At 32.2% G+C, this 14022-nt stretch overlaps 1 protein-coding gene across 1 annotated transcript; it reads right to left on the bottom strand.

Moving 5' to 3' along the window:
• Positions 1-67: 67 nt before the first annotated feature.
• LOC132720998 (43 kDa receptor-associated protein of the synapse-like) lies at positions 68-8156 on the bottom strand. The gene is made up of 6 exons (XM_060705243.1): positions 6917-8156; positions 4703-4801; positions 4016-4138; positions 2209-2262; positions 870-1069; positions 68-665 (listed from the first exon to the last, which is right to left on the bottom strand). Exons 1-6 carry the CDS (start codon positions 7628-7630, stop codon positions 545-547), a joined length of 1311 nt encoding a protein of 436 aa, XP_060561226.1. The 5' UTR covers positions 7631-8156; the 3' UTR covers positions 68-544.
• Between the last annotated feature and the right edge of the window lie 5866 nt (positions 8157-14022).

The following is a 14022-nucleotide window of genomic DNA, read 5'->3' as shown; positions in this document are numbered from 1 at the left end:
GTTTCAATTGTACTCGGAGAATTGTTATTGACAAGCTGGTACTGATATTAAAATGACACACAATTCATCGGATAAGAAGTAAGTTTTAATTAATTTTACCACGATCAAAGAAAGACAAAGTGCTATTACAACAGATAAGACAATAATAAAACATTTCGTGAAGCGTTCATGATTCCTGTTGTCGCTTTTGTTCGATATATGTCTAATTTATACCTGACATTGTGGAAGCCATATTTAGATTAAACAAATACCTTTTTCCAATCGTATCTAAAAATATAGGTCTAATAAATCAAAGTTTCTGGTAACACCAGGTTTTGAAAAATCCAGTCTATATATACATGTACTATTTCTTGTTTAAAACAGTATATCGGGTATTTCACATTCTAAATTTTCTGTCTCAGCTTCAATCTAAACGGATAATATATGATTCGTATAAATAATGATATATAAATTATAAATAAAACATGCAATTCAATATAATCACCTAACTATTGAACAGTTTTGAACACTTTTTGTGATAAGCGGTAAGAGATCAGTAAAGTTTTTAAAATTCCTCGTCAGATATCGGGTTAGACGACGTCCTGTGTCTGCACGTGGGACAGGGGCGACGTCTCTGTAACGACAACGTTGATGATGACGTAGGACGGTAGAGGTGGACCAAACATCTGAAAAATAAATGATTGTATTATATATACATGTATAATTTTAATTTCAAACATTGAGGAGTAAAGGAAAACTCTAAAATAGCAATGCTATGAAAGTAGTCGAAAGTAACTTTTATTAAATGTACAAACATGACGTGAAAAAGTCTCTAAGAAAAATGAATTATATACATACTGTCAAGTGCTTAGTTAATAACTCGAACAAACCTTTCATGTATGATATGGTAACAGGGCAGGGGACGTAACTTTTCATCTTTTGCTCCAATGATTTCCGTGCACACCCCACAATACAGCTGTAACTCATTCAACAGCTGGCGCACGTGAAAACCGTGCAGTTGAGAAAATTCCGATGATTCTAGATACATGTAGATATCACAAAGTCGTCGGTGACTCTCCAACATATCGAGCTGGATATGAAATGTCAGAATATATGTGTAGAGATACGTATTTGATCCGCGTCACAACAAAACCAACATAATGGGTTAGCGACCAGCATGGATCCAGACCAGCCTGCGCATCCGCGCAGTCTGATCAGGATCCATGCTGTTCGCTTACAGACCCTATAACAATTAAAGAAACTGAAAGCGAACAGCATGGATCCTGATCAGACTGCGCGGATGCGCAGGCTGGTCTTGATCCATGCTGGTCGCAAACCCATTATGTTTGTTTTGTCGTGACGCGGCTCATTTCATATTTAGCATTTTATCAACAATTAAGTTTTATAAACTCGTAAAAACACTCGACATATTTTGCTAGTTTTCGTGCCTTGTTAAAGCAGCATTCCTCCAGATTCATACTCATTTTCGATGAAATTTTGAAAATGTATCAAAAGTAAAATATCGTGAATTGAACAAAGAAAGTAATTTATACGTCAAGTCCACGTAAATAACCAAGAAAGAGGTCAAAATATGCAAAAATAGCCCTTACTGCGTTGGCCACACAGTAGAAATAAGGCACTGCATAGACAGTCATAAATCGCACATAACAGGTAAATTATTGCTTGAATCTATTAACTTTTCTTAAAACCTTTTTTTCTTCTCATTTTCAACATTTTTTTTTCAAGTTCGATTTTCTTGAAACATTTTGGTTCATCTAGAGTCATGCAGCTTTAAAATGAAATTTAGATTTATACCAGATGCACTATTTGACAATTATTTATAGGATATGGCATTTTCCCCCCATAATTCATGGATGTACTATTTTGCTTTAGTTATCTGGAAAGCAAATTAATTTAAGCCTCACGAAATTCGCTGCAGTCCTGGATATGCGATTAAGTCATACAGCGGACGATTGATTCAGGAAATGGAAGGTTCGAGTCTCGACGGGGTGTTAATGATACTAGAAAATGTATTTTAATAACTTTCCAATCATTTCACAGTACTTTGTAATCATACGGATTTTAGATGAATTGAAAATAATTTGTTTGATATTTATACTTGTATATGACTAAAGTTTCATAAGCAAAGATTTGTATACAGGGCAGCCAATGATTGTGATGACCCTCTCCCCTAATGCAATCATATCACGATGCTATATTAACACTTACCTTAGAATCTATTTCTTGTGATAATTTAAGTACTTTTTCGTTCAGTTCTACAGCCTGTATATAAAATGAAGAAATACCACATTTCAAAATACACTATGAACATAAGTACCACTTAAACTAGAAACACACAAATAAGCTAAACGATCTAAAGCTACGTACATTTGTAATGAAAAAAATGTATTAAAAGAAGATTCTATTTATATACCTGAGAAATTAGGAAAATAGTTTTCTTGATCTTTGAGGGAAAGTAATTATTTCGCTACAATAGAATAATTCTCTTTTTATAAGTTAAAAGCGTGGTAAATTTATCATGATGGCTGGAACCAGGTGGAATTTAAAACGTTAATTTACCGTGTAATTATTGTGTAATTATTACTGAGTGATATAATTATTCAGTTTACTGCACTGATAAATTAATATTATTTTGTTTGAAAATATGCACTTGTATATTTATCTTTCTCCCCATATATATTTATACGATTTTCAGGGGAATTTTGTAACAAATGTTGGAAGAATTGGCAGCTAGCCTGCTGGTATCAACTGAATGTACTCATGCGACCAGTACAGACCACGTTGAGCCGGCATATAAGTGTCGTCTGATCATTGTCCACACTTGTCGCCGCTATTCAGTCAGTACTTACTTTAAACTTTCCCTTAAAATTTTGAACGTTTTTGTCCAGATTGAAAAATAGACAAGTCCGTTTAAGATATTTAGCGAGGTAAGGGTTAAAGACCTTATAAACTAATTTTTCTAACTTTTCAACAATTACAACTAGACATATGGAAAAAAGTACCACAGCTCCTGATAGTTCTATAGTGGAAATGCGTAAGGAAAATATATCTTAAAAATGCGCATTACTTTCGGATTATCAAGTGTGTGAATTTACTGAAGGTCCACAGTAATTATATAAAAAAATGCGAATTTAGAAAATCCAGGTATTGTACCTTTAAATGTTATAAAGAAGGAACCTAGACTATGCGCTGACTCTCAAACCAATCCTGAGAAAAAAATGTCAAAAGCATAGAATATTGCCTCAGTGCCTGATGTTTCATTCACAGATCAGAACAAATACATACAAACATATCATATACATGAACATAATGTCAAATCGTGAACGTACAGTACTGACAATTGCTCTATACTATTGGGACTAGCAATATCTGTTGGGTGATTACACGTTATTAAGAATGCAACGTTCATTTTTGTTTCCCCACCACAAAAGTTATATTCAAATAAAGAATAAATTAAATATGGCCGTTGCAATACTTTTTTCCATGCGAACATCATGTGTTCATTTTTGAAAGATACAAAACGTGACTTGCAAAGAAAAAGATCATAAACATTAATTACGACACGAATTTTTTCTCAAAGATCAAAGTGCTATTGATAACAGCCAAATGATTTCATAACAGCCAAAATATTTCAAAAATTGAATTAGAGCGTGAATGAATATATGCACATTTTATTTTATCTTGATTAATTAAAATTTAAACCGTGACATATTTGATACGGAGCCTGGTAGGGGTAGGGAGGTAAAATAATGATTGCGTAGATTGACCATTGCTGCCTGGCAGGCTGTATGTATTGTTCAAAGAGATAAATGTTATAAAACATATGGTTTGTTAGAAGTTTTTGTTGGTTTTTAAATTCTTCCGACAGACTTTAATAGCATAGCGCAGGTCCATATATAACATCTCTTGGAAAAATAAAGAAATGTCTTTTAAAACAAAGTAATTTTTAAACATAAATAATGTATTAATAATAATGTTTGGCAATAATGGTGGGCATGACGAATGATATTTTTACCTGTTCCATATCTTGTGAACCAAACACACACAGAGCCATACCGGAAAGTACGTCAAGTTGGCACTTCCGGTCACCTGTCTCCATAGAGATGGCGTATGCTGACTGGTATCTAGGATACGCTCTCTGTAAAACATTATTATGTTAGTGGAACATTTATTATTGTGTTTCTAATTAAAAAAAACAACAAAACTTTAATTATAAAACGTTTTATCTTCTAATAAAAACAAAATAAAAGATAAAAGGCTTAAAACTCTATCTAAAATATCAACAAGATTAAAATATTTCAAATATAAAAATAAAGCTTTTTTTATAATTATTTTTTATTACTTACTAAAGTACACTTATTTAAAAGACGTTCTATGTGGTTTAGAATTTTTCCTGTTCTATGTTTATATAACAAATGCAATTCATCAAAACTAAAAGAATGTAGCGGTTATAGGTTTAACGATAACAATTTATTAATTAAAAAAGAAAAAAAAGATCAGATTTTAGTTATTCTAAGAACGAGTTCGGGTCTTTTGTCTATAAATTTGTGTTATTTTCAATTTTTACTCTTTTTTTCCAAAATGATGAAAATTTTAAATCCAACGAAAACCTATGTATACATGCACTCAGAGTGTGAAAACTTCGACGTGGTATCTTTCAGCAATGTTCATATATTGTAACTAGATGATAGGTATATATCACCTGGTAATTCTGTTTCTCTCGGTGAATTTCTGCAAAATTGAGTAAACACCTCGCCTGCACGAGCCGGTCACCATGGGTGAGCGCCTGTTTCATGGCTTCCTGGAGAGAAAACACATAAAATAACGTGTCGTCACTATAATATTATGTTCTATTAGAGTATCTAGGTTACTGTAATGTAAAACTTTCCATGTATTTGTTACTGTAAAAAAAATGATCTGGGAAACAAAATGTTGTCGTGATGTAAAGGTAACTAAACTGTGCAGATGTCCTGGTGGGTTAGGTGTATAACCCCGAATTTCGTGGTTGGGTCACAAATATACTTCTTATTTTACATAAATATTAGAAATACAGAAAATTGCAGAGGAAACTACAGGAGATTTCATAACAATCGAACTAAAATAAATGTATTTAAATATTATGTTACTTTAGTTATAATTTTCTGTATTTCGATTATGATTTATGAAATATTTATATCGTTATCTAGATAAGTTTGTCTGATTTAAAGGAAAGAATATAGACTTGTTATTAATAGAAAGAAACCGAAAGAAAAAATAAATATCCCATTGGTAATAGGTTGGAATCAAAACTTTAAATGTTCATTGTAAAATGCATCTGGAGATTGACTGACAACAGATTTTCTTTCTTCAGTCAAAATGGCCAGTACATAACGAGTTTTCCTGGCTTTTCAGTTTTTTAAAGCCCATATTTTCCATGAAACAATCTGCGAATATCTCCGTAGACCTTACCTCAATAATAAAAATAAACGATTGATTTCTGCACATTATACATTTAAAACTTACACTATAATAATACATACATATTTGGAAGCATATTTTTTTATATTCGTCTTGTTTATAAATTAAGGTCAGAAAAGTAAATAACTCCAATTCAATTATTTTAAAGTTGCCCAAATATTCATTCTCTCTCACATGTACGAACCTAAATAATTTAAACATCAATTACATTTTGTTTTCACATATATTTTTTTTGACCATGCCTAATTGATATATCACAACAAATAATCATGATTTTTTTAAAGAAAAAAAGAAGGTATTCGTGAAAATACCTTCGTGCAAACTTATGAATTCGGGAGGGTCTGGAAAAGTTATAAAAACTAAAGCGATCACATCTATTGCAGATAGCCGAACCAATTAAATATAATTTACAACGTGGTTTGTTATCGAGTTTTTTACCGAGAAATTTCGAACGCTGGCAGATTATTGCGTTATAATGACACTTGATATATTGGGTGAACTATTTTTTATATCGTAACAATATTTCAGGGGAGATATAAGTATCATTAGAAAGATTTTCAGGAATCCTCAAGTAGTTGATTCCTCTCATAGAATGTAATTATTGAAGCGTTTTATTGAGATTTTCTGCTGATTTATACTTCAACTGATTACAGATAACAGTAGAAATATCGAAACGTTTGAAAGACAAATGATTATGTTTAGTTTTTGAGGAGGAAAGACAGACTTTACTAAACGTTCTAGTAGACAGATAAACAATGTATTTCAACAAACAGGTCGTTGAGCAGAGCAGTTTGATATAAGCATACATTAGAAAGAGATATTTAAAGTGGAATTTGAATTTTCATAATTATTTTCATAGTCACGCAAACAATGGATAAGATAAACTTTAATTAAACTTTTACCTGGAATTACACATTCTGTTTTTTCAAGAGCAAACATTTTGAAGGTAAAGTGCTAGATGCACAATGTTTTTAAGTTCCAAAGCCTTCTAATTAAAAGAAATATTTTCTCTAGAAGAGAACTCTTTACTCTGTAAAACATTGAATATTTTGAATATATTGAATTAGGTTCATTTAGCCTGAGAATGTTCTAAAACAAGCAACTTGCTTGCTGAAATATTAACGATTACAATTCCCAATGCTGTCATTTGAAATTCAATCAATCGCTTTTGAAAAGCATTTGACAACAATTTCAAAATTTAAATCGGTTTGTTCGAATTTAATTTTATTTAAAAAAGTAACTGGTTATTTATTGTATAAGTGGAAAAGTTTTTAAACTATATTTTGGGCTTTGACTAAATCCTTAAGGTAGAACAATGGACAGTAACCTATGACCACACACTATAGGTATTCTTTAACCAGCAAAAAAAGAAAAGGGCTAAAATTTAGCTATTTCAAATGTTGGATTTTACTGAGAACTTTGATTTTCTTTACAATTAATCGAATTAATCGAGTATTACCTCGCATATTTCCAGTGCTTCCCCGAGTCGACCAAGTTTGGCATAAACTACTGCCATCTCAACAGCCACGCGACGCTGATATTTTACACATGGATGATTCGCCGAAAATTGCCGAGCTATTTCAGACGCTCTGACGTAATGCTGAAGGGCGGTGGCGTTGTCTTGCAACGTCATAAAGAGTTGCCCAAGTCCCATAAAAACTCGTAATTCCAACACTGTATCACACAAAATCCGTGAAACATGTGCTGATTTATCATAGTGTTTTAAACTCCTCCGAATTTCACTGAGACCGTAATAACTATTTGCCAGACATAAATGCGCATATCCTGAAAGCGGGGTCATATCTACAAGATTTTTGCACACTAAACTTCTAGTGCATAGAGACACCGAAGTTCGATACTCCCCTAATCTTTCATAAGCACGTGCCATGTTAAAGGTGGCCTCTGCCTGCAGGGCATCATTCTGCATCTGACCGCTAACGACTACCTGACGTTTTGCACATAATAAAACATCGTGGTATCTACCCAGCTCCATATACACCAAACATAGATAATTTAAATTTCTAAAAATATCCTCTTCTTTGGTCAGTTTTTTACATGCATCTTCAAGTTCAAGCAACGCCTCAGCATAATTCTGTTGGTTGTAGAGAGATACTCCGCGTTCTGAATGTCGCTTTGCGATCCTCTGTCCCATGATAGACCCGAAACATAGCATAAGTTCCACTCTTCGTTTTATTATTATTATTGTTTTTTTGCCTGGTTATTCCTAGCTTTTCATGCTGTTGAGAAACAAATCTATTGTTAAGACCGTAGCGCTTAATTTGCTAAGAGCAAAGGTAAAACTCCTTTACCTCGTGTTTCTGCAGCTACCAAAACAGAAGACGAGGGTAATTAGGTTTTCAAAGGTTTTCGTTTTAACATAAAGCACGTGCTAATAATCAATCGCGCGCGGAACTAGCGAACGCTGGTAATCTATATCCTAAATGGACAAACACTTCAGATCGTTAAAAAAATCTCTCCTACATTTTTTCCATCAGCTTTACCTCAAAGAAAGATTTTTTTACGCTTTTATAACCCGAAAAATATTTCACTATAGAATAGGAGCGTATGTTGTATTTCTAAGAACGTGAATAAATTCTAAGGAAGTAAGGTAATTATTGCCAAGTACTTATAAACCAACAGTTGATTGATGATAAACTTTCCTGAATTTTTTATACGTACCGGGCATAGGTTCTGGTAAATTAAAAACTAATATAAACACATATTGAAGATCCACGATATGTTTGTTTCATGCTCAACAAAAAACGAACTCTTTGTATTAAGATGCGCCGAAATAGATTACATCTACTTTGAATAACAAAAGGCTAAGTTTTGTAATATAAAGGCGTATACAGGATCTGTATTAATTTTCAAGGGCTATATATAAATATGTTCTACAAAAATTTGTGTCAGAGCTAAAATATGCTATATTATATAATCAATATATATCACTCACTGTTTATCAATAACTGTAAATCACTCATTGTATTATCTCATTGTATATCACTTAGTGTTTATCACTCACTATATATCACTCACAATATATCACTCACTGTATATCACCCACTTTTTATCACTTACTGTATATCACTCACTATATATCATTCACAGTATATATCTCACTGTATATCACTCACTATAAATCATCCACTATATATCACTCACTAGATATCACTCACTGTTTATCACTTACTGTGTATCACTCACGGTAAATCACTCATTGTATATCACTCAATATGTATCATTCACTATATGTCACTCACTGTATATCACTCAGTATACATCGCTCACTATATATCACTAACCATATATCATCCACTATATATCACTCACTATATATCACTCACTCTCTATATATATACTGTTTTATCACTCACTTTATATAACACTCACTATATATACCACTCACTGTATATCATTCACTGTTTATCACTCATTGTATATCACTCACTATATTTCACACACACACTGTACATCACTCACAATATTTTCTCGACTGTTTATTATTCAACGTATATCAGTCATTGCGTTATATCACTCACAGCATACAACGCAAAGTATATGACTAACTGAAGACAACTTGTTACATATCACTTACTGCATTCAACTCACGGTATATCACTTACTGGATAAGATACACTGCATATCACTTACTACTACATACAACTCATTGAAATCACTTAGTTCATACAACTCATTGAAATCACTTTGATCTCACAACTCATAATATATCACTTAGTTCACACAACTCATTGTATTTTACTTAGTTTATACAACTCATTGTACATTTGTATATCACTTAGTTCATACAACTCATTGTATATCAACTAGTGCATACAACTCTTTGTATATCACTTAGTGCATATAACTCATTGAAATCACTTGGGTCATACAACTCATAATATATCACTTAGTTCATACAACTCATTGTATATCACTTAGTGCATACAACTCACGGTAATACAACTCACTTACTAAATAATACACATTGCATGTCTTTCACTGACCACTGTATATCATCGGCTAAGAAACCTTACTGTTTCATCAAACAAGTTGATATAGAAATATTATTATCAAATGAAGAATGTATTTATACTTCTTACTTATTATTGCTATTTTCAAAAACGCCAGGCATATGATGAGAAAATCTAAAATCTGTATTTCATTTGTGAGTTGCTATCTATGCATACAAGCAAATGCCATGTGTCTATTTTGGGAAATGATAAATTATAAACATAATCGAATGTGATTTGCGTAAATTTAAAGAAAATAAAAAAACCAAGGGAAGTAAATGTAACGAAATAGAAATTACATATGTATAACAAGTTGTTTCCCTTGAAGAAGTTCAGCTATTAAATACCATGAGTTGTAAATTATATTGCAGTTTCCTACCATAAACTGTCATTTACTTTATAATGTTCTTATTGTCTTCTAAAAATACTAGTGGAAGCCAATATAGGCATCTCGGTCCAGGATAAGTTGAGTGGGTTCATTGTGAACTGGGCCTGTGCCAGAAAAATAAAAAATAAGTTCAACGTGGACATTTGAGCTCCTATATATTTCTAATTGTAGGATTTCAAATTTCAGTGGCACGTATTGTATTTCAGTTTTACTAATGTAATGTAAGATGATAACTAGCCCTATTCCGACTGTTCATTTTAAATGAAAAAAAATTAGAGTAGCGACAAAAAAAGAGTGTTTTGTCATTAATTTTTTAACCTATTCACAATATAAAATCTAAACCAGTCAAACAGAAAACTAGAAGTTGGACGGACGTGTATTTTAAATTGTTTGATGTGAGATACATTATGCTTATGTTAAATATGAAATACATTTATTTCAGGTGTGTAATAACAGCGTTCTGTGTGAGGTTTCGATTGCGACGAGATAATTGGTTTGCCGCCCTAAATTTATTTCGTATTAGAAATGAAAAAAAATCTTCTCATAAAGTATCTGATGGTTACAGCCACTAAGAGTGTTACAATAGAATTTAATCACGTTCGATGGTCGCTGATCAATTATTGACCTCTCTTTATTTTCATTAAAATTGCTCAACTTCATTCCAGGGTAATGACAACTCACTGATCATCAAACACATTTTGTTTTTATCATGGAATGTTAAAGAAGAATATTAAATAAGTTAAGGTGTCTCTATCACAATAAACGACATTTACTCTCACTGTATTACTTTACTACTTTTCATTTATTATCATAAATCTAAAAAAAATGTAAACTGAGTCTTTTGTGCTACAACGTTTGTTCATGTACCATGACATTGTACGTTTTGTATATTAAATTTGCTTTACAAATGTCTGTTGAAACGTCTATGCCCTAAATATATACGTCAATAAATTGTCTATCATTTATTATAATACCAAACTGTCATTTAAACCCTTATAATGTTAATCGTCGTCATCAGAATCATTATCATCAATGAATACATTATTCTTTTTTAACACATCATTACTGTCATTATATTAATGATATCATCACAATTGTCTTCATTGATATCAGCATCTACATCACCAAAGGTGAATAACTTATTTAGCATAACTTTTTTTAAAAACACACCTTATTATCGTCATTATCTTAGTAATTTGTTATTCTAGTAATTATTATTTTTGGAGATGCGTTCCATGTTGAATCGTTATCATTACAATAATGTCATTATCCTCTGCTTTTAGTCATCTACGGTTCCATAGTTTTTCGTCAATTCAGAGTCGTCATAAACATCATCCACATTATTGCTAGTCTTATTTAAGATATCGTTATTATCATCTGGTTGTTTGAAATCGTCATCAGTAATATTATTCCATCTTTTAAGAAAGAGATCCCGTGAATTACATCGAACCCTGTCCACCTTGTTGTTGTTGCTGATAATGATTTTGATGAAGATGATGATGAAGATGATGATAAGGATGATGATGATGACAATGATTATTTTAGTGCAGAGAACAAGACAGTTTTCATATCTTAATGAAATGTTTTAGACTTATGTAAACCGTTCATTTAAGACATACACAGATACAGTATGCCTGTTTATTTTTATGCCTATAATTATATGGGCTCTATCAGTCCAGAAAAGAACCACATGATAGCAAACTAGGATAGATTTGGCGGGAGCTGTATACGGCGTGACATACCTCCTTATAATTTTCTCATTTGGTAAATGAGAAATATATAGGTTATTGGTCAGTTTAAGAGGTATATATTACTTTAATCTTCTTTTTGATCTGTTACACTCTTAGAAATCCAGTATAAAGTGAATACTCTAAATAGATAATATTTTACTCTTCTATAATCATAATCCGACGGTTTTCATTTCTTTATTAACGAAATGTTAAAAAAAGTTGACGCATATAACTGGCAGTTATCCTATTGAGGTCAATACCACTTAAAGTATCAGCAAGACGTCTTAAAAACCTTGTTATTTATGTAAAGCTTGTTCATTTATATAAATATTATATCGACATTTTAAAGCAATTTATTTTATACTCTGAGATAAAGTATTTTCTCTCTCTCTAAAATTAGTCATAATTACGAGTATATATGTTGCCATCCATGAATTATGGTGGACACAGAAAATGACCAGTTTACCAAATACTTAACCATAGTGACCCTACAGACTGTAGTTTCCTTGACCAGTATTTTAGAAAATATTTTTTTCCAAATATTTCAGATTGAATTTTTGTCTTAACTTTGATTCGTGTCATCTATGTCATCTTCTACAGATGTATAGAGAAAATAATAAGGTGCTTCTTTGGACGAGTGGTTACGAATACCGACGTCGAGTGGTTACGAATACCGACGGCGAATGGTTACGAATACCGACGTCGAATGGTTAATACCGACGTCGAGTGGTTACGAATACCGACGTCGAATGGTTACGAATACCGACGTCAAGTGGTTACGAATACCGACGTCGAGTGGTTACAAATACCGACGTCGCGTGGTTACGAATTCCGACATCGAGTGGTTACGAATACCGACGTTGAGTGGTTACGAATTCCGACATCGAGTGGTTACGAATACCGACGTCGAGTGGTTACGAATTCCGACGTCGAGTGGTTACGAATTCCGACATCGAGTGGTTACGAATACCGACGTCGAGTGGTTACGAATTCCGACATCGAGTGGTTACGAATACCGACGTCGAGTGGTTACGAATACCGACGTGGTCTAATTGAAATGCCACTTTCACCCCACTATGTAAGCATATGCAATTTCTATCGCCTAAAAATGCAATAAATACTTGAGGCCCCCAAAAAACTAACCAGACGGTCATTGAAAAGAAAAGAAGAAAACAAGTAGAAAAATATCATATAGATCTTAGTTTAGGTAGAGTGGTATAGTTCAAGGACACAACGATAACATTTAATGAACTTTGTACTTTATTGGTTTTATGAGATGTTTACAATTTGAATTTGAAATATTTATCAATACACGTACACCGTTTCCAAATTTATAGAAAGTTAAGGATAAGGCACTAAATTCAATGTCAAAGTGTTAGAGTATTATTACTGGAAATGTTCTGATTTTATGTGACTAGATATTGACCCAATCATGGTGATAATATCAAAAGTGTGCGAGTGTTACGGTGGGTAACACTTTTTGAACCAGCGGTCATGAGTTCAATTTGTGCTAATCCTACTTTAATATCAAGAGATTTTCATATAAGACGCTACTTTAAAAGTACACATTAAACAATCATATAATCTATCAGTAGTATAGAATAGAACAAAAAGAAGAAAGACATGATGGCGACACGTGAATAGTCACGTGGTTAGACTACGAGTAACCGGCGGCGAGAGTAATTTAAGTCAAAACTTAAATTTAAGTCAAAACTTATTTCCTCACATCTAGCCAAAATCCTGCTCATCATAATACTTCACTTTTATGGATTGAATTTCAACAATTTGAGATCCGAATCTCTTTCTTACAAGGCTTTTTCATTCCACTATAACAAAAATTTAACAACACCAAATGTTTACTGTTGTCGTACAACATTACAAAACGACGCATAAATAAAGATCATGTGAATGTTTATTTCTTTTCAGATATACATGTAATTTCTAAAAAAAAGACCACTTTAAACAACATATACAATTATACAAACGTATGCTAATTTATACATTCATACAATTACATACCAAATAGATAGAAAATACCAAATGTTAAAACTAAGGAACACATTCAATAATGCTAAAACATACCGGTATATTAAAAAATCAACAACACATAATACATGTTGTTAAAAATAAATAAAAAATCTGAGGTAATATTATTTAAATTACTTTTTATATAAAATAAATCACAGATATCAATGGATTTAAAGAGTCATTGCCCTACACTACATGGTAAAAAAACACAGTATGTAAGATTTATACAAAAACACAAAACTAAAAATATACAATGATCGTGTTTGCCATGTACAATAAACAAGTTCAACAACTATATTTGTATACATATCATATGTCAGTGTTTTACAACAAATACTCAATGGGGCTTAACATACCAACACTCTTGACTGCTTTCTGTGCTTTGTAGTTAAACTTTTATGCACTGAGC

Source organism: Ruditapes philippinarum, unplaced genomic scaffold (assembly GCF_026571515.1).
Source record: "Ruditapes philippinarum isolate M1 unplaced genomic scaffold, ASM2657151v2 ctg2169_1_1_1_1, whole genome shotgun sequence".
NCBI classification, from domain to species: domain Eukaryota; kingdom Metazoa; phylum Mollusca; class Bivalvia; order Venerida; family Veneridae; genus Ruditapes; species Ruditapes philippinarum.
The sequence above is the reverse complement of the archived record's forward strand: the minus strand, read 5'-3'. Positions and strand labels throughout refer to the sequence as shown.

Coding starts and splice junctions, on each gene's coding strand:
- LOC132720998 (XM_060705243.1), bottom strand. CDS start 7,630: ATGCTATGTTTCGGGTCTATCATGGGACAGAGGATCGCAAAGCGACAT. Junction 4,802..6,916: donor AAGCACTGGAAATATGCGAG/GTAATACTCGAT, acceptor TTTTCTCTCCAG/GAAGCCATGAAACAGGCGCT. Junction 2,263..4,015: donor GTTCACAAGATATGGAACAG/GTAAAAATATCA, acceptor TTTTATATACAG/GCTGTAGAACTGAACGAAAA.